Raw genomic sequence first — 21,121 nt, 5'->3', positions numbered from 1 at the left:
GATTTAACAGGCCAAGGACGTGGCCTGGGGCTGGCGCTGAAGCCGGCACAGCTCCCAAGTGAGTCAGGCAGGAAGTTTGTTCCTTCCCCCCCACTCAGCTTCACAAAGAATATGGAATAAGGAGGTGGCAAGACAGGCTTGGAAGGGGCACAAAACCACACCTCAAGGTTTTCATCCCTTAATTCACAGAACCACAGAAGGGTTGGGTTGGGAGGGGTCTTAAATCCCATCCCATTCCACCCCTGCCATGGCAGGGACACCTTCCACTGTCCCAGGCTGCTCCAAGCCCTGTCCAGCCTGGCCTTGGGCACTTCCAGGGATCCAGGGGCAGCCACAGCTGCTCTGGGAAACTCCCTCCTTCAAATGTCAATTAGGGCTCATAACAGCAGGCAAGCATGGGATATATTTGTCCCTGAACATTTACAAGGAGAAGGAGGAGGAGGAGGAGGAGGGAGTCTCCTGCAGGCAGATGTTTAGCTGCCCCAGGACACAACAGGGCCACTAAATAAAATCCGGATCCCACAAAACAGGCTGCAGGATCCTGGGGATCTCACAACCCACAGTCAGAACAAGCTGTATCCAAGCGGTGCTCCCTCCCTTCCAGGAAAAATGGGTGCAAATGGCAGCCAATTAAGGCCTTTCCACCCACAGCCCATCAGCTCCAAAAGCCAGAGAGATCCCAGCAGAGCTCTCCGGGAAGCCTGGCTCACGGAGCTGAGCCCTCAATGGCACAGTGCTGGGAAAAGCAGAACTGCTGCGTGGGTGCCCCAGAGGCACCCTGGGAGCACTAATCACTTGTGCATACTGAATAGAATTGTCTCTCCATGGGAAAAAGCTCCCTTCCATTACTGGAGAGTGACTCCCACCGTTCAATTGAAGGTTTAAATTTGGACGGGGAGAGATTTTCCTGCCTGTTTTTGGTGTGTTGTGTTTTTCACTTTAATGTAAACCACATACTTGCAAAGAACCCATGGACGAGCATTAGAACAAAACATGTGCAGCCATGAGTCTGGCATCTTCTTTCTGGGATGCATTCTTCCAGGACAGCCCAGAAAGCACAGCTAGTGAGAACCTGCAGCAAACTGAACTTACAGAAACCATGGTGGTGCTCACCATGGTTTGCACCATGGAATGCAGCTGAGCATGCCATGGAATGATGGCTGGATTTGGGAACCAAACACCAGGGCACAGGGCCGTGGCTGTACTCTCAGACTCACCCTCTTTAGGAATTAAACCAGTCAAAAGTCACCCACCAGTGACCATCAGGCTCTTCCAGCAGCTGAGATTAAAGAAACAGGCAGATACCCCTGCTACAGCTTTCCAAAAAGTGGGAAAAAACCACCAAACCACTGACAAACACAACCCCAAAGTCTTGTGAGGCCTGACAAGAGGAACCTGGGCAGAAACTTCACTCCTGGCTAGGAGAATCCATTAGGTGACTCCATGGAGCAGTGACACCTCACTGGCCCGGAGGCCAAGAGGGAAAACTGTGTCCAACACCCCATTACACCTGGCCCTGGGTCACCTTTGTGTGCTGGCCTCGTGGCTCTAAAATGTAACAATTATTCTGTGGGATTGGGATGGGGGAAGCAGTTTAAAAGGCTGGCCAAAACACACATTTATAGCAGGAAGTGTTTTCCAGCATGAGGACACACAAGGCAGGCTCCAGGGCAAGGGGTTCATCAAGAGTGTAAAGATAAAAGTGCTGGGAGGGCAGAGGGAACTAAAACTGCCCAAAGGTGCCCAGTGCCAGCTGGCACAGGCCAGCACAGTGCCAAGGAGCACAGTAAGAGCAGGGCAGTGACACAGCCTCAGCCCCCAGCACACTCCACAGCAGCAGTGCCAAGGAAAGAGGAGCAAAGTGTGAGACACTGCTGAGAGACCTGGCACAGACAGACTGGTCACTGCCCTCCCCTCACCCCACCCAAAGCCACCTCACCAAGAACTCCTTTCACTTTGTGTGCAAATTCGGACTTCAATTCTGCCTTTTCAAACACATAATGGCAGTCATTTCCCTAAGCTTGCTCGGGCTAGGCTGGGGCTGACATGACTTCATTGCTGACAACTATCTTATACTTACAGGGTGCTGCTGGGATTAGAGACTTGGGAGGAGGAATTTTGACCTTTGCAAAGCTTTAATTTTGTTGAATTTATCCAGGGTAATAATCACTGCTAAGACTCCTTACAGCCATCATCTCCAGTCTCGGGAGATCTGTCTAGTGAAACCAGCCCCACGAAATAATTTCCCTGGGTATGGCTGAGGCCTCACAAAACACTACTTAAATTCCAGACTTTCACTACATGCCTCAGAGGAATCTTCTGAGTGCCAGCATAGGCACCAAGAAGAAAAGCAAATGCTTGGCTGTTCATCACCAACTCTATTCTCTTTTTCCTTAAATACCCTCGAAAGCAGGCTGCAGGCAGCAGTTGCACCCAACAATCTTCAGGAAAGCTGTTAGGTCCCAGGCTGCCAAAACCCATCTTTTTTTTCTTCTTGTTGTTCTCTAGGTTTTTATCCTGCACTGGCACACCAAAGGCTTTTCACCTCGGAGAGCAAAGAGCTGATTTTGAAGAACAAAGCTGCTGTTGTGGGGCGCCGCAGCGTCTGTTCCAGCATGCCAGTTTTATATTTAGCAGCAGCCCATCTCCACAGATCAAGCACAGCCAGGGAGTCCCTGAGCAGCCCCATCCCAGCACCAGTTTGGGCAGGGTTTGGAACTCCCTTCTGCCCCTCTCTACAAGTCACCTGTCACTGAACTGCCAGCAGAACCACTGCCTGCAGCCTGAGGCAGGAACTCCCTGGGAAAACTAGGGAAAGATGTAAGAAAGCCCCAAAATCACAGGCCTGGTGTCTGGAGTGCAGGAGGGGCACCTGACAGCCAAGCTTCTCTCGACTCTCTGCTGTCCCTGGCTCAGAGAAGCAGCATCTTCTTCACACATCTCCATGCCCCAGCATTTCTCAGTTTACAGCAGGCCTGGCAGTGCCAATGCTGTTTTGGGGAGATGTTTTGCAGAGACACCATCAGCTAATTAGAAGAGTGAAATTTCAGCCCAGCGTTTAGCACAGAGGGGAAACACTGACAGGTTTTTTCTTTGCCTCCAGCCATGAGTGCAGGCAGGGGAGGGTGACAATGTGGGGAGGGCAAAAGGGGGGGACACAATTTTGCAGAGGAGTGATCAGTTTTGGCAGCTACCCTGGAAAAAAAGGAACCGTCAGCACTGCAAAACACGCAGGGAAATCTTCTGCTGGCAAATGCACATTTCCCCTTCTCAGAGGCAGTGAAGAGTGCAAAAGGTCCAAGGAGAGCTGCAGATAAAGAAGGGACAGTGATGGAATCGAGCCAGCTCTGGAGATTGGCTAGTTCAGCTCTCTGCTGGGAAAGGGGATGTGGAAGGAAAACACGGCCTGGGAGAACCCAGAAAACCTTCATCTATAGACCCAGCCCAGCAAATGCCAAACCACAGAAGAAACCTGCCTTACCTGGGTGGTTTTCGCCCTTCTGCCTTGCATGCTGCTGCTGTGGCTCATCTGGGGGTTGGAGGCCCCCTCGGAGAGGCAGTGGGACTTCCTGCAGGGCAGCGTGTTGTAGTTACTGTAGGAGGAGGGCGCGTCCTCGGCGGCCACCGAAGCCATCTTGTGGCTCCCGAGCTCGGGGATGTCGGACGCCAGGTTCCGGCAGTACGCCCCGAAGGCGTTTTGGGGGAGCACCCCGGGGGTTTTGGGGGAGTACAGGTCACTCATGGAGTTGGCGCGCTGGCAGGCGGCCAGGGGCTGGGGGCTGCCGCCGGCCTGCGGGCCCTGCGCGGCCTCGGCGTCCTTCTCCTCGGCCAGGCCCAGGATCTCCTCGTTGCTGGTCAAGTGCTCCTGGCTGAGGTCGGACAGCGAGAACTCCAGGCTGTCCTCGCGCCAGATGTCGGCCGACTTGGAGCGCTTCTTCTTGAAGCCGGCCGCGTCCGCGAAGGCGGAGCCGTTGGCCGCGTAGCGCAGCGCCCGCCCGGCGCCCTCGGCCAGGAAGGGCGGCTCGTCCCCGTAGAGCCGGCTCTCCTCCGAGTCGGGCATGCTGTGCACGGAGGCGGCCGTCAGCACCGTGCTGCTGTCCACGCTGGGCGTCACCGACGAGTCCGTGTGGTAGGACACGGGCCGCAGCCCCATGTCCATGCGCTCCACCCACATGGCGCTGCCGAAGTCCTCCAGGTTGGCCTCGGGGGCGAAGGGCTCCAGGCCGTTCTCGGCCAGCGACTGCGGGATGCTGGGCGTGCTGCTGGAGCGCGTGCTCACCTCGGAGTTGCGGTGGATGATCTTGCCCGAGGAGGCGTGGCGCGTGCGGCGCGAGGCCTTGCCCGAGAGGCGCAGCGAGCGCGACGTGTGCTTGCGGCCCAGCCCCGGCTGCTTGTCCCCGTAGAAGGCGTGCTCCACGCTCTGGCTCTCCGCGTTGCCCATGGCGTCACGGTCTGCGAGGGACACAGCGGGCACCGTTAGGGCGGGGAGGCACACGGACATCCCAGTGCAACAACAGCTGCTTGTTCGTTTCATTAATTACCGAGCCCATCCCAAAACCTACACCGCGGATTCTTGCAGGGACTTCCATAACTGCAGCAATAACCCCACAGATTAATTAATTAGGGGAGCCAGCAGCTGTACCAGCAAACCTAGAAATACAGTTAAATCAGAAGGTAGCAAACAGCCTGGTGCAAACCACGAGTGCAGAAGAGCAAAGGACTGAAGCCTGGAGCTCGGTGTGAACTGGAACCAGTTCAGCACCACAGTGCCATCTCAGCTCTGTGCACATTCACCTGACCCTCAGCATCGTCCTTCCAGCCAACAAACTCAAAAAATCAACAGCTCTTGTTTATCTGCAGGTAACAGATGCTGAAAAGGAGAGGGATGTACACCTTTAGCTGAGATTTCACCTTTTTTTTGGCTAGGAGCTGCAAAGCGAAGCACCAAACAGCAAAGTACAAACCCACCCGTTTGGCAGCGAGCTAATGACAGGTTTGATTTCTGGAACAAAAAAACTGTGCAACATTAAGCAGGTACGGAGAGTCCCCCACAAGAAAGCCATATTATGAAAAATAAATTAGCATGAGTGACTCAGACTATACAAAAATAACCTCTCCTTCCCACTCCCTCTGAAGCAGATAAGCAGATCTGAGCTCTTTGATCTGAGCTGGAACGCAGGGATGGGGTTGGTGTCCCCAGCCCCAGCCCAGCCTCCTGCATTATTCAGCTGTGCACGTCCCGCCGTGGAACAGGTTTCCCATCCAGGAGGTGGGAGTGATGATCTGATTCAACCTTGGAAAACACTTTGAGGTCTGTGATCTCACTCAACAAATGTCAGAAATATTTTATCAGTAGTATTGGGTCCTTCCTCTCTGGCCTGACAGCAAGAAGCAGAAGAAGAAAAGCAAATGCCAAAGTTCAAAATCAAACAGGAGATCCTGAATTGCACACGAGACAACTACATAGAGAAAAACACTCCATCAGTCTTGAAAAGAAATTCCAAGACAAAACTTCTTTGTTTTGAGGCATTTCCATCAATTTTGGTTGACAATAAAAAAGCTGCCCTGACACTAAAATGATCTGGAGTTTTTAATTTCTTGGGGCAATTTCCTCTCCTCTGCCAGGATGCTGGTGGGTACTGCACCAGATGCTGGCAGGATGAATGCAACCACGTATTTTCCCTCACTATCTACATACACACAATTGCTGCTGCAGAGAAGTGAATCAGCCCTACACAAACACATGGAAAGTGAGGAACTGATGGCACTAAACAGGACAGCTCAGCAGAACTGAGCTCTGCACTGACACTTCTGACCACAGCAAGAGGACTGTGCCTCTGCTCCTCTGCCCAGCAAAGCTACTCATGGCTGAGACTAGAAGTCTGTTCAGTGCTGGGGCAACAGACAACACCATGAATATCTGAGCATTTCTGCGCTGAACATAAATACAATTGCAGGTGAAGTAAACTACAGAGGAAATGCCCTACAACTACTGAAATGAATGGCAGAACTCCCTTTGGCTGCCATGACTTGTTTAGAAAAATAAAAGAACTGAATAAAGGGCAGGTTTAAATCTTAAAACAAAAAACCAAAAGACAGCTTTATCAATCCCTAGACAAGGGTTAGTTGTCTCCCAAGAGCTACAGCTCTTTGATACAGACTGAAAAACAATCAGCCAGCTTTTGGCTATGGAACATTTTAAAGCACAAAACCTGCATCTTCTCTTCTGCAGATACCTAAAACAAGCCCTCAGTGCTTCTGTCCTGCAGCAGAAACCCTCTCGGGGCAATGCTTTCCCTGCTTTGGTTCCTGCTGACCACACTTCCATCCGGGGGGATTTCCACTGGCTGCACAGCCCGGCAGAGCCTGCACCATTTACCCCCAGCCTCCATCCATCCATCCCATCTCCAGCCATCCCTTCTCACCCCAAGGAGAATCAGCAGTTGTAAAAGCCCTCTTGAAACCTGCAATGGTTCTTTACCTTCCAGCCACACCGGGCAAGATTTCCCCAAGCCAGAAAAGCAACAGGATCACAAATGGGCTCGGTGAGGAAAGGAGCAGCAGCTCAGGCTGCATCCCGTGAGGAAATAACACTCTCCTGGAAGGAGGGAAGCCTTCCCTCCACAGAAGGAATGTTCAGGGAGTGATTTCACACAATGAAGTATCTGCTACAGACTGGCAAGAAGTGTCAGACTTCAAAGCAAAGAGCCGACCCTTTTTTATTCAGTGGGCTGGCGCTTTGGGTGAGGAGTTTGCAAATCCACAAGCGGCTGTCAGTGAGCCCACACCTCAGCCCTGCACCCTGGAAAGCCCTGCCTAATCCCGCTGAATTCCCAGCTGCAAGGTTGCAGGAATGCTGCCCGTAGGTGCAGGAGGGCTGCAGGCAGTGCAGCTGGTGCAGCTGCAGCCATGCAAGACAGTGCCATCCCCAAGGTTGTCACCATCCCCTGGCAGAGCCCATCTCCCCTGGGACAGGCAGGACACAGCCTGGGTGGCTCAGTCAGCCCCACCAGGTCAGGCTGAGGGGGGTTCTCTAAAAGGGACTCCCCAATTCTACCTTCTCACCCCATTTCTGCCTCCCTTCTGCCTCCTGAGCATTTCCACCAGCTACCCTGAACCAAATCAAGTGCTGGGCAGCAGAGTCCACTAAAACAGCGGAAAACAAATCTGGGGGGGGAAAGAAAAAACAACAAAAAGAAGAGCTTATTAGTTAGTTTGTGCTGAGCTAGAGAGTTGGCCTGGCACGTGCCAGAGGCAGCACAAGGGCGCCTGTCTGGGGACACAGTGGGGACAGGAGGGGACAACGCATCTGGAGAGTGACACCTCCTCGTTTTTTGGCAGCAGGCAGCTGAGAGGTGAGCTCAGGCAGATGTGGAAAGGCAGCCTGAGAGGGGAATTGGCACTGCTACAGACTCCAGCATCCCCAGCGAGCGGGAGCTGGGCAGGGGAGGGAGCCCCAGCCTCCCACGGGCCACAGCAGACACCCTGGGGCAACAGCGTCTCAAAGAGCTCGGCTACGACTGCCAGATGCTGCCTGTCTGTGGCTTAACTGCATTTAGCACACTCAATGAAAAAAATCTGTATCAAATTAAGAAAATGAGTAATGTTAATGGGAGCTGCACGCAAGTGCTGGTAGGACAAAGGCTCCCCTTGTTAGCTGGGCTGCCAAACGCAAAGGCCACCATTAAAGACCCATCAAGGTACCACCAGGATATGACACAGATCAAGTGTGACACATCTCCATGCTTTAGACAGGTCTGTGGTGGTGTCGGGAATCTCTGTGAGTGCCCCTGAACCTTGCAGGATCAGCACGGGGCCACGCGCTGCAAGCACAACTGGCTGGGCGTTTTTCCCCAGAAAACGTTGATTGATCAGAACCCAAACTTTTTGTGGGAACGGAGGGCCTCTGACGAAATCTCTCTCTCTCTCTCTGGGAGGGAGAGGCTTGAAAAGCAAAGCAGGGAGACAGGCACGTCTCTGGAAGAGGCACCAGCGCCCTGACTCAGGCGCTCGCTGAAGATGCAGATTGTATCTGCAGCCCCAGCCAGGCAAATGAGGGGTGGCAACTTCTGCCTCCACATCCCCAAAAAAGTGGCCATGCTGGGAAAGCGCTTTCTCTCCCAGAAAACCTGCTCCTTCCTGCTTTGGTGCAGGGAAAATGTCAGAAATGTGGTGACTTCAATTAAGTCACCTCTAAGCCAGCTTGCACATCAAGAGACAGGACAGAGGGCTGAGATATGTTTTCTGAAAGTTAAAACTTCAGACTGGCATCAAGATTAGGCTGCCAGCAGGGAGAGCATGAATTTTGCAGGAAAAACAGTGTTCCCTACACTGGGTATGTGGGAAAAGCAGACTGACCTCCAGCTGAACTGCTGAGGTTTTGCTGGATGACTCTTACATGAAACGGTTACACATAAATTATATCACATTCTAGATGACCACTGATGATGGCCCACTCAGAGAACATAATTTCCTTTAAAAACAGCAATTTTCCTTCCTCTTCCCCTACCCTGATATTAAATTAATTCTTAAAATAATTACAAAACCAGAATACTCATTTCAATTAAACCTATGTTACTAACTCTTGAACCTGCAAAAGGTTGGACCACCAGATTCCAGGAGCATATCTGAAAAATACTAAATTTCCAACCAAATTTGAAGCACCTCACAAGACAACAGATTGCAAATTTAAAATTAGATTCTAGTGGGAGGCCCTGGTGACAAATCTGTATTTTTCTCCTGGAGCGTAGCTCGAAGGCTGTGAGAACCAGAACAATGATCAAATCCACAGCGGGCAGTGAGCCTACAGAAATAAACTTCTGCTAAAATCTGCCAGCCAACAACAAAGATTTTCACTGAACTCACCAGAACCACATAGAAAAATGTACAAGACTAATAACCGAGTGTGAACACACACATTTTATTGTAATTAAAATGTGCTTTTTCATAAGGGCAGTAGAGAGGCTGAAATTCCACAGAAAGCCTTCGAGTTTCTCAGAAACTCCAGCGGCGTATTTCATTGTTTTCACATCAGAACCTCTTAACCAGCCACTTCTTTTTTGTGAGCCTCTCTCACATGTGTTAAAGCACGGGATGGACTCCAGAAAGAGCCCGCAGGCAGCTGGGGTGAGAGGAGGAGGAGGAGGGAGGAAGGGATGGCAGCAGGAGCTGCCCTGTGCTGCCCAGCCCGGGTACCCAGCCATGCAGCCTCAGCAGCCCTCCCCAGCAGCCAGAGCACAGCAAGCCCTGCAGAAACACACGTGTACCTTCCGAGGCAGTCCCGGTATCCAGCGCAACCTTCCCCCAGAGAGCTGTGGCATTGAGAGGTACAGAATTGCAAATGACCCCAAAAGGAGCAGTTACTGGGGCTGCAGAAGCTGTCAGCACCTGCCACTCAGCGACTCCATTACTCCCGCGTCAGAGGCTATGACTACATGCCAAAAACCTGGGGAGAAAGGGGAGAAAAACAAATCAGACAGGAGCATCTTCTGCCGGGGCCTGTCATCAGCACTTACCCAAGGAGCACTGGGCAGCACGGCACGGAATGCTGTGCTCACATTGGGATGATGAAAGCTGATGGTGGCAGAATAAATGAAAAACCCCGCCAAGCACCGCCAGCCCCAGCCACGGGATGTGGAGAGTTCCTCTTCCCAACCAAAATCCCCCCAGACTGTAACCTTGCCATGCTGAGGCCGCTCTGTCTCAGCTCAGGGCCAAAACCACACCTGCATCTGAGGACCACCAGCAGGAGAGGCACCTTCCAGCCCAGCAGGGCTGGATTTCTGGCAGCAAGGGGAACCCAGCCACCCAGGAGACACTGGAAGACTCGCAGGAGACTTCCCTGCAGACTGTCTCCATTGTGGAAAGGGCAGTTTTCCAGGCAGGGATTTCATTTCCATTTTCCAAGGGCGAATCAGCCATTGGGGCAGAACATTTACGTCTGGTTTTGTGAGCAAGGGTTCTCGGGTTAGTTGTGCTCACAAAGGCACAGATACAAGAGACCAGTCTGTGTTTACCTAGACCTGAGACAAGTCCTTAGGACAGACCTCAAGTCAGACATCGAGCTCATGTGGATGCCAAATCCCAGCCCTTTCCAGGCCTGGTACCACTGGTGGGCTCCCTTGCAAGGAGCCCAGCTCTAGTCCAGGCTTGGGAAAGGCTGAATGCATTCTCAATCCAGCTCTCACCCAACTCCTCCTTCTCCCAGCCAAGCACCAGCACTAAAACATCACCTCAACACTGCACACAAACTTGGGAGAGTTATAAACTTCTCCACAGGTCCCAAGGAGCAAAAACCTGGGGAGGGATTACTGCTGCCCTTCATGTTCTTGGAGCTCCTTGGTGGAGAAAGTGTGATCCTCACTCTTGGCTGGATTCTCAAGAGATGAGAGTCACTGGCTCTTTTTAAAATTAAAAATATTCTCATTTTCTTTCTCTTCCTTCTTTGCTCCCTACCTCCCCCTCTTCCCCCAAGCTGTTGGTAGAGATCTGAAAAACAGTTCATGAATTGCTCAGGAGCTGGCAGAAATTAATAAAATGAAGCTCATTTATATTGAAATGGACTCATTATCATGCCAGCTGCCAATAATTTCCAAGAGGGGAATCTTGCTGACAAAAAAGGTCCTACAGGCAAGAGGCTCCCCACCTGCACCCACCACACAGGGAGCAACCCTGCCACGAGCATTCCTCACCTCCCAGGAAAGGGAATTGTGACCATCCCTGTTCAGATCTGCCTGCTACTGCCTCAAAAAACCTGCCCAAAAGAAGAGCAAAACAAACACAGCCCGGCACTCTGTCAGGTCTTCCACCCTGACATGGCTTTTGAGAAGTTTGTAACTCATTAAAATCTGCTCCAGGGTGACACAAACTCTGGTCACCCTGCTGAGAAACCAGCTCCAGGGCAGCCCCACACACCTGTGCTCCTCCAGCTAAACCCCTTCTCTCCTGGCAGTCCTTTGTCAAAAAGGGGATGTTTACACCTGGATCCTGCATTATCCCAATGCTCACGCTGCTCCAGTACATCTGAAGGGCTGGCAACATCCTTTGCCACGAGCAGATGAGCACTGGGCACCACAGCTCCTCCAGAAGACAAGGGTTTATCATTACCCATCCACTCTTTCCTGAAAAGTTTTACTCCCACTAACTTTTACACCACAGACAGTCCTTCCTAAACTAAACCAATTCGTACTGTTCAAGAAGAACATTTGTTTTTCCTACTTTGACAGGAATGCGCACTGGAACAGTCCTCAGTGTCCTGGTTCCAACAGCCCAGGCTCTGCCACCACAGAACTTCTGGAGATCTGGAGCAGCCTCCAGCAAAGCCTTCCTTCCAGCAAGGTCTTGGAAGGTCCAACAGGGCAAAAAGTGATGCCCACGCTCCTCATTCAGGAGGAAGGGCTGAAGCAAACACAAGCACAGAGCCCCTTCTGGACACGTTTGCTCCCGTGGATGCTGGCCAAGGGAGAAGCTCACCAGTGACCCACCAGGGGAGATGGACAGTTGTACACATCAACACGTGGAATAACTGATCTTATTTTTAAAAATAATCAAATAAAGATTTTGAAACTTCAGCACTGGAGACAAAACATCCCCTGTCAGCGCCGACCGCTCCCGACACATCCCGACACACTGACACGTCCCTGGTGTGCGCAGCCAACGCCTGCACACGTCAGTGCAGCTCCCCGTCCTTTGAAGGGCTGCAGCAGCACAGCTGTATTTACTGCACAGCCACACAACAGAGCCTCCAAAATCCAGGCCAGGAGCTCCCACGGGGCTCGTCGTGCTGCCAATCCCAGCCAGGAGCGCAGGAAACCTCCACGCATGGATTAAACGCAGAGCAGGCAAGCAGAACAGCTTAAAGGAGCACCTTGTTATTCCTCACATCTGCTACCTGCGACTCCAGGTATGGCAAAGAGCTCTGGCTTCCACATGCTGCAGCAGTTTGCACTGCCAAGGGTCTGGGGAAAAATCCAGCACGCCTGTTTTCTGTTTGCTTGCGGACACTTGACAGGAACATTAATGGATGAAAAATATGGAAACTGTAGCTTTCTAAGAGCCTCCTTTCCAAAGCACAACCCTTCCTTTCCAGAATGAAAAAAAAATCAGTATGCAAATATATCCCCTTGTCCAGTGAACAGGAAAAGTTGGCGAGAGGGACGACAGCTCTCTTTCAATTCTATTTTTACTTTTTCATTTTATAAGGCATTGTTTTTGTCAGATTTCAAATGCAATCAGTTGGTTGTTAAGTAAATCTTCATCCAGTTTGGAGAAGCTCTCTGTAATGCTACCATCAAGCAGGATGTACATACAGAGACAGGAAGCAGTAGGCATTCCCTACAGAAACCATCCAATATCCATCAGCAGCTCCGGGCTGCATTCCCCACCCACCATCCCAGTTCCACACCACTGTAACTCCAGTGTTTGATCCCACCTCCTGAAATGGACAATCAGGCCCTCGGTTTGTGACTGGAGGCCACACTTTGTTAGTTAATAGTTAGTTAGCTAACATGAGTGCTGCTGAGGTCAGCCCAGCCCGTGCCCTGCCCTGAGACCCAGGTGAACGCTCTCCTGTGCTCCAGGGCTCTGCTGGCCTGGCACCTCTGCCTCTCCCCATGCCATGTCCCTGGGCTGCCCTCCGCAAAACAAAACCCACAGGAGAGGCAGCACAAAACATCCTGAGCTGGAAGGGACCCACAGGGATCAGAGGCCAGCTCCTGGCCCTGCACAGACACCCTGACAACCTCCAGACCCTTCACCATCCCTCCTTGGGATGCTGTTCTCAATAGCTTTAGATCCTTCTCAAACTGTGGTGACCAAAGCTGCCCCACGCCTTGAGGTGAGGCTGCAGCAGTGCTGGATCCATGGATGGAGAAGAGACTGCTCTATGCCCAGATCTTTGCTCAGAAATGCAATTCAGAAATGCTCTGAGCTTTCCCACTCTCACTCCAGACACAGCCCCAAGACCAACTTCAGAGGATTGCAGAAGCTGGTTGACTTTTAAAGCAGCGAAAATAAATTACAAACGTGCTCCTCTCTCTGTTTTCTTCCTATGACATTTTAAATGCCATAGAAGCCTTTTGTTTGTGAAAAAAATTAATTTCAAACCAAGCGCTGCTCGTGAGAGAAATGAATTTCAAAGCAAGCACGGCTTGCACTACCTGTTGAGGAGGATGGCTGCTCCTGAAGCTGGAGTGTGACGACAGTGACCATGCAGGCAGGTCAGGATCCATCCATCCATCCCCAGGAATGGGCAGGTAGAGCTCCAACTGCAAAGCCTCTTGGCAAGCGTCTCGCTAGCACGCAACCTCCGTGTCTGTCAGGGCCGCGGGAGCAACGCTGGTGATGCTCCAGATGAAGAGGAGGGCAGAGCAAAACAAACCCACATTCCCTTTGAGCAGAGCTCCTCACGGGGAAGGTGTGGGAAGCCCTGCTCCTCCAGCTGCAGCACCACCCCACGACAATTCCCAAGGGAGGGAAGAAAAGGCAAGAAGAGAGGAGGGAGGAAGGTTTGTCGAGGGACTTTAGACCTCCACAGAGGCAGCAGCCAGCCATCCCCAAATCCCTGCTAAAGGAAGCAAAACCAGGAGCACAGCACCAAGAAAGCACCGTGGGGCCTTGGCAATAAATTAATCAAAGAGCAGAGCAGGTAGCCCAAGGGAAAGCCCCCTCTCCAGGGTGTCTCTATTTATAGAGGGGATGTGAATAATTGACACGGTTGTGGGTTTGTTTGTTTTTCAATCATTCTTACAACTATCTGAGCATGTTTTAACTCTTTCTCCTTCCCTTCCCTTTTATTTTTAATGGTGGGAAAATCCCCCTTTCTACCCTGGGGGGGAATCTGCAAGGCTTCACACGTTTCCAGCAAAGGGCAGAGCAGGGGAAGGATTCTAATTTCAGATCATCAGACATAAGCAAATCTATGGGAAGCCACGAGGGCAACTCCCTGGAGCCTGTGGGGCAGACTAAGCCCAGCCACGGGGAACTGCAGGGAAGGAGGAGCCCACTCAGCCTCCGTGGAGGCTCTGAGGACTGCATGTACGTTTATATGATACTTGAAAAATGAAAAGAATTCCCAAAACGCAGCAGAAACAAAAAATAAGGTGCGGCTTGTTTATTTACCTTTCAGTTCTATGTTATTGTTATTACACGTAGCTTAAAAAGGGCTTTCTGCTTGTGCCAAATGAGCCGAGAACTGCTGATACACAGCAAGGGTGGGACGTGCCAAATGCACTCAAAAGATTGAGAAGTAAAGAGAAAATGTTCAGGCCAGGAGACAAGAGCTCCAAATGGATCTGTGGGAGCTCTCCCTGTACAGCCAAGGAGTGGGACCTTGCCTGCACAGAAGAACCACCCAGCACCACAGGCTCCAGCAATAAAAACTGAAACCCTTGGCTAGAGTGACCGACGAGACAGGATGTGAAGGATTAAAATGGTGTGGAAAAAAAATTAAGGGCAATAATTGTGGTAGGGGGAATTGCAGAGGAAGTGCTTGGTGTATCTCCTCATTTAAGCACTGAGGTAAGTAATCTGATTTTCAAGCAATGCCAAAGACCTCACACAGATCATTAAGATGGTGCCTGAGATATGAAGTATCTAATTTTAGATACCCTGACTTAAGTACTAGGGAGGGATTCCAGAGGTCTGTGGAAAAACCGGTGTGAAATACAACTCGGGCAGATCAGCAGAGCTTTCCCTTTCTGGTCCCTCTCCCTGAGGGAGGGTGAGGATCCTCACTGAGCAGCAGAGCTGTGTAAGCTTCCTCAATCACTGCTTCGGAGTCAGGAGAAAGGACAGCACAACTACTTCCAGAATAAGAGAAAGGATGAAGCAAAGGATGTCCTTTGCAGATGACAGCATGCCTCGCACAGGTTTTGGCACCAGGATCTCTCTGTGAGCTCCTGCTTGAAATCAGCACCATGCAGGACTCGTCCTTCACTGAAACTGCACTGGGGTGGAGAGGCCAGCACTGCAGGAATCCAGGGCTGGATTCCTGCTGCCAGGCTCCCCAGAGCTCCCTTCTCTCTGGGAACAGAGTGCAGAGAGACCCAGCACAGCCCCATCCCAGTGGGAAAGGGTACGGGGTGACCAAGAAGGAAAGCTGTGTCCCACCAGCAGAAAGCATGCACTGAACATCCTAAATTCCCAAAACCAGGGGGGGTTATTGCCTGGCGTGTCAGTGCAGCACGGACAGGGCTCTCTGCTGGGACAGGGACAAGGGAAGATGCTGACACAGCCACTCAGCCAGGCCCAAAGCCAGGACTGCCCACCCTCCTCCTGCTCCCAGCGCTCCTGGCAGAGACCATGGGAGCAACAAACGGAGCCCAAACGTCCCAAAACACAACTGGGAATCCTGCCTGCTGTTTAGGAAGAGCTGGAGGAGGCAGGCAAACAGTGCCCTGGTGGCTGCTGTGCTCATCTCCTGATATCAGCCCCAGCAGAGCAGCTCTGCCATGGTACAGCCCTGTCCCTCCAAACCATGCAAAGCTCGGCTCCTTGGGACCAGCTTGGCACTGCCAAAGGTGAAGGAAGCACTCGGGTTTTATCCTGCACGTCCCGGCAGAACCTGATGGCTTCAGCTGATCTGGGCTGACCGGTTCCTGTCACGACTCGTCCCTCACAGCTCCTGACACGGCTCTCCCCCAGGGAGGAGCACACAACTCCAGGGCCACACGGCTGGGTGTTGCTTCTTTAATGAACAGGGGACAGAACCCATCCATGAGGGGTGGAAATCACAGGAGAAGACACCCCCGGGGCTCAGGGGGTGAGCCCCCACCCTGGGAAGGGACAGAAAAGGGATGGATCAGCAAATGCTCTGGAGAGGAAAAGCCAGAGCTACCCAAAGTCAGGCAGCTCAGCGTGGAAAGCTGATACCATCAGCTCTGAGTGTGGCCTCCAACTGAAATGAAGGCTTTGCCTCCTTTTCCACAGAGTGCATGGGGGGGGAGAGGCATGTGAATCACCACATCTGAGGTCATCAGGAGCAAAATCCGGAGTTTGAAACGTGCCAGTCAGCAGCAGCTTTCAATCTGCATCCCAAAACTATGAGAGAAGCAACCACAGGGATATGGGAAGGAATTTTTATATTAAAACCTGCGGATCAGGACCCTGCCTGGGACTGCAGAACAAGTGATCCCAGCAGTGATGTATCCATCTGTCTGTCAGTGGGATGCAAGGCTGGGGAGCACAGCTGAGAGATGGAACTAGGAATGACACGGGAAAAAATGGGAATCGGAATTAATTTCTGCCTGCTGCTCTTGATCACTCCCTGCAAGAAGATGACCCATTTTCCAGAGGAGGAAAGGCAGAAGACACCTTTCCAGGAAACTGCTAGTGGAGCTGAAGATGACAAAAACTGGCACAGGAATTATGATCTGCATAAGAAACTTTGCACAGAGGTTGTGCTGAGGAGAGAATTACCTCACTCAAGTCTTTTCATGTTTTTAGTGCAGACACATAAAAATGAAATGTGCTGGTGACTTGTGCTGAGGACACAAAGCTGGGAAAAGTCGGAGCACAGAACAGACCTTTTGTCTCATATTGATCCCAGAGGGCCATCAGCTCCCTGTGTGTGACAGAAATGCCAAGAAAAGCAAATGTAAATCAAAGGATGCACCAAGCAGGACTTGCCCAGCAGAAACAGCAGTGCCTGATGCTGCAGAAGACACTGACCTCATCTGGAACGTGCAATCCTCACCGTGGCCAAGGTTAACACAGACCAGACACCTTCAGCAAAGTGAGGCTTCACTCCGAGAGGAGCTCAGAACACCAAAGCTGCTGTCAAGTGGAACACGGGCAGAGAGGCAGCTGAGCAGCCCCAGAGCATCCAGCTGGGGCTTCAGGGGCTGAGCACTGCCCTGGAGCCCTGACCAGCCTCGGGAGACCCAGGGATCACACAGAGGGACAGAGCTCGTCCTTCCCAACCTCAAGCTGCTCCTGAGCAACAGGAAAAAACCAACACAAATCCTCCTCAGTTTGGCAGCACCACAGCTGGTCCAGGTCCTCCTCTGGCTTTGCAATCTGTGGTCAATCAGAGGGGAATGTTGCTGCTGGCAGGAGGGAGCTGCCTGTGAGTGGTGCCAGGTGACCAGCTGCAGGGCTTGTACCTGTGAGCTCCCCACATCCTGCACAGCACGCTGCCAAACCAGCTTCAGCCTAGCCCTCCCCTGAGAATGACTCAAAAGCAGTGCCAGAGAAGGAGCAGGGAGAGATGCTCCAAACCCCAGTGGGAATGTTTCAGCACCAGACTCTCACTCCTTTCCATGCACTTACTGCTGGCTACAGCCACAGAAACAAAACACTGAGCTCAAGTATGAAGAAGTGGGAATTTTTTTTAGGCATTCTGAAATATGTGTCAGGAACTCAAACTCCTGATAAAACAACAGCTACGCCTCCTCCAAATGCCAGGTTGGTGAGGTATCAGCAAAACAAAAGGCAGTAAATCTACCCAGCACTGCGATGAGTGGCCACAGCACTCAGTGCTCTGGGCTGGTGACATCAGGCACAGGTTGGACCCCACGACCTTGGAGGTCTTCTCCAACCTGTGATTGATACTTCCAGCAGCAGCAGCAAGTGCCATTCCATCATTTCAGTGCTTCACTTTTCCAAAATAACCCTGCAAGGAAAAAAACAGTTTCCTCTTTACATTTAAAGAGCAGAAGATGATTTTAGTGGCTGCCAAAGCCACTGGTGTTTTCTGTGGCACCATTCCCAGCCAAATGAAAGCAAACCCTGCAGCAGATGCACACTCTGTCTATCTGTGCACACACTGACCAGAGTCACCTTGCCTGTGCTACAAGGGAATTACTCACCCACCTGAGCTCACAACAGCTCCTCAATTCACCTGAATGGCTCCTGTCCCCCCACAGAGCCACCTCCAAGCTGCAGGGACATCCAGCCTTTCCCAGTAACTTCCCAGCACTGTTTTTGTCTGCATGCACACAGCCCCCACTGTGTTACTGCTTAAAGCAACTTTTACTCAAAAGGGTGTTAAAAACAACACCAGGGACCAGGAATTTCCTCCTGAAAGACACTTTTCCACCCTCCTGAGCCAAGGCCACCAGGAGAGGTGACTCTCCTGTGCCTTCCACTCCACCAGCAGCCACAGCCACGTCTCCACACTGATCCTACAGACCCAGGCAGAAGCAGTAACTATATCTGCAGTGACTGGATGCACCTCAAACACTGCTGCCATTTTCAAGGGAAGCCCTTCAAAGAGGGGACAAAAGAGAGAAGCAAAGGACACATTTACAGAGCTAAACAGAGCTAAACAAAGACTCCGTGGCTCTGCACCAGCCCTTGCATCTCTTTTTGGGAGGCAAAAACTTTTGTGCCAGTGCAGGGGGTTTTCCCTTGAACTTTTCTGCTCTCTGCTGCAGAGTCTGCCCTACAGGTGCCCTGGAGACCTCTGGATGTTCTGTCATCAAAGAGTCTTGGTCTGAAAAGATCTCCTTGTCACACATCACTCGTGGGCTATACATCCTTTCAAGTCACCCATGAGCAATATCAAAATATTTCAAATGCAATTCCCTTCCTTACTTGCTTTCTTAGATTTTTTCCACCACTTTTTAGAGCTGACATACCTACATGAAAAGAGGGGGAAGAGGTTAAAAAACCCGTATTTTGTACTTTATTATTTACAGTTTTTAATCAGCTCCTACAAAACCTTTCTCATGACGTTATTCCCTGTACATAAAGGAGCAAGGAGAGCTCTGTGCACTGCGGGAATCAAAGCACAGCCTCCACACTGGGCCCAGATCTACATCACAAATATTTGCCAGCGCAGCTGTATCCGCTGCTGCGCTGGGACACGACCTCTGACTGAGCCTGCAGAGGCCACTGCAACACGGTCACAGCAGCAAAATGATGATGTGACTCACAGGAACACATCTCTCTTTAAGCCCCAAAGGAAGCCCAGCTGGGGATAAGCTCCTGCAGCAGCAGCACAGCTTCGCTGGCGTGACGCAGCAACACAAACGCTCCCGGCGGAGTTCTCCCGAGGGCTCCCCGTCTGCAGGGCTGCAGCAGGGACGGGCAGAGGGCAAGGAGAAGTGCCTCCCTGGCTGCAGAGTGCTGACTGCAGCCTTTCCTTGCCCGGGGAGCTGCCGAGCCCCTGCGCATGGGGCAGCTGGGAACAAGCTGCCGCAGGAGCGGCTTCCGCCCGCGCAGAGCGGCTCCCCAGCACCCTGCCCGCCAGCCAGGCTGGGAGAGGGCAAAACTCCCTCCCGGGGCTCTGCATGGGGCCCCCGGAGGAGCCACGAGGTTTGGAGAGGGGCACATGGAAGCAAAAAGCTCAGGCCAGCTTCCGACGTCGCAGCGGGAATCTCGCCTTGCCTCGCACGCCGAACGGTCACAGCGAGGAGGAAAAGGCCAAAGGGAGCAAAGAACAGGGAAATCTCAGAGAAACAAGGTGTTATTTCTCTATTTTCCACAAACCATTTCTTCAGGGGTCCATTTTAGGACCTTTTCTTTGACTCACAGCCGCCCTCAGCTGTGAACCTTTCACAGCTTTCCTAAAACCCTCTGATTTTATAGATTCCCACACCATCTCCCAGCACCACCCCAGGTCACAATCCCCATCTCATTTTCCCATTAAAACAAAAAAGTGCCCTTCAAAAGAAGCGCACAATAAGCCCTGAAAACATCCTTGTTAACAACATACGTATAATTTTTTTAAATACCTGAAATTCTCCCAGCAAAGCACCCAAAAAGCAGCCAGGTACTCTCCTCCCTCTGCAAAAAGTGTTCCTGGCTCTGAACTGCAGGGAGCCAAAGGAAGGCAGCATAGGCTGGAGAAATCCGTCCCTCCTGGTGCCATCTGTAAGGCTGCAATTAGCTACCAGTATTTCTGTAACCCTATACAGTGCTGCAAACAGAAAATCCATTAACTGGGACATTTTTGTGGGATTTCTGTCATTTTGATTGGTCCAGAGGCTTATATTTATAAAAGATACAAAAACCTGACGGGCTTCCTTTGTTCAGTGATTCAGAAAGATCCACCAACTTTCAGGGTTCAATTCCACTATAATTATTAGATTAGTAATTATGTAAACAGGCAGTAAAGTCCTTTTTAAGACAATAAAAACACTTGCAGAGTAACTTCATGTTCAGAAGCAGAGCGCAGCTCCTCCAAGCACCACCCGAAATCCCACGGCACCAATTAATATCGGGATATTGTTCAGCCTGACCATTTACCAGCACAACAGGTCACGAGGGAGGAGTAATTCAAACCAGCCGTGGAATGGCTTTGAAATGAGACAAATAAACTGCTACAGGGATGGCTGGAATTGTGGCTTGAGGCCCATTTCCACCACCCCCACCCCCTCTGCTTCACCTGAGGAGCCAGGATGACCTCAGCAGGATGGGGGAGAAGGGAGCACAGAGCTCATTCCCTGGATGGGTGGTGGATGGGAAAGGGACAACAGCAAGCACCACGGTGAGGAGGGCACAGGGATGTGGGTGTCACGGGGAAGAGGAGAGCCCCCCGACCACCTCAGCCCTCCCCATGTGCCACCAGCCCCCTCAGGACAGGGCTGTGAGCACGAGGAGCCAGGCACTGAGGGCTGGCACGTCCTCCCTACGCCCAGCTGTGGGAAAGGAGAGCAGCACTCCATTATCGCTCCTCACACAGGCTCTAACATGCCTCAACTTATTCTCTGCCTCTGAAAAAAAACCCAAACAAGCCATGAAAAGGAATGTATAATCACCTGGCAGGCCACCTCTCTGCTCCAGCTTGCAGGCTCTGCCCCACCACGTTCTTTTCCCAGCCCAGTGTGACTTGTGAAATATTTTACACAGTGGGCACCTCCAGCTTTACAAGGGAAACAACTTCCCAGCCCACTGACAGAACAGGCTGAGGGCTCCTGACATGGAGGAAGCATGTCCTGATGGGATCTGGACACGGAGGTGAAATTAGAAAGAATGAGTGTTTGTTTCTGCAGGAGATGCAGCAAACTCTGGAAAAAAAAACAGCCCATGAGGCAGCCAAGATCTGCAGGATGGGAATCACAGAACCATGGAATGGTTTGGGTTGGAAGGACCTTAAAGCTCACCCAGAGCCACCCCCTAGCAGGGACAATGACACTTTCCACTGTCCCAAGTGGCTCCATGCCCCGTGCAGCCTGGC

General features: G+C 51.7%; 1 protein-coding gene across 6 annotated transcripts in view; it reads right to left on the bottom strand.

Annotated features, from left to right (window-relative positions):
• Window positions 1-21,121, bottom strand: part of TIAM1 (TIAM Rac1 associated GEF 1) — a 147,300-nt gene that overhangs the window by 63,000 nt on the left and 63,179 nt on the right. For 3 of the 6 annotated variants that reach the window (XM_064411177.1, XM_064411172.1, XM_064411176.1), the window contains one exon: window positions 3,482-4,452. In XM_064411177.1, coding sequence (XP_064267247.1) covers window positions 3,482-4,441 — 960 coding nt within the window. In that variant the 5' untranslated portion in view covers window positions 4,442-4,452. Of the gene's footprint in view, window positions 1-3,481; window positions 4,453-9,266; window positions 9,446-13,157; window positions 13,318-21,121 lie in introns of those variants that run through there. The other 3 variants (XM_064411173.1, XM_064411174.1, XM_064411175.1) reach the window with 2 other exon arrangements.

This window comes from Passer domesticus, chromosome 2 (genome assembly GCF_036417665.1).
Source record: "Passer domesticus isolate bPasDom1 chromosome 2, bPasDom1.hap1, whole genome shotgun sequence".
NCBI lineage: Eukaryota > Metazoa > Chordata > Aves > Passeriformes > Passeridae > Passer > Passer domesticus.
This window is presented reverse-complemented; position numbering and strand designations above follow the sequence as displayed.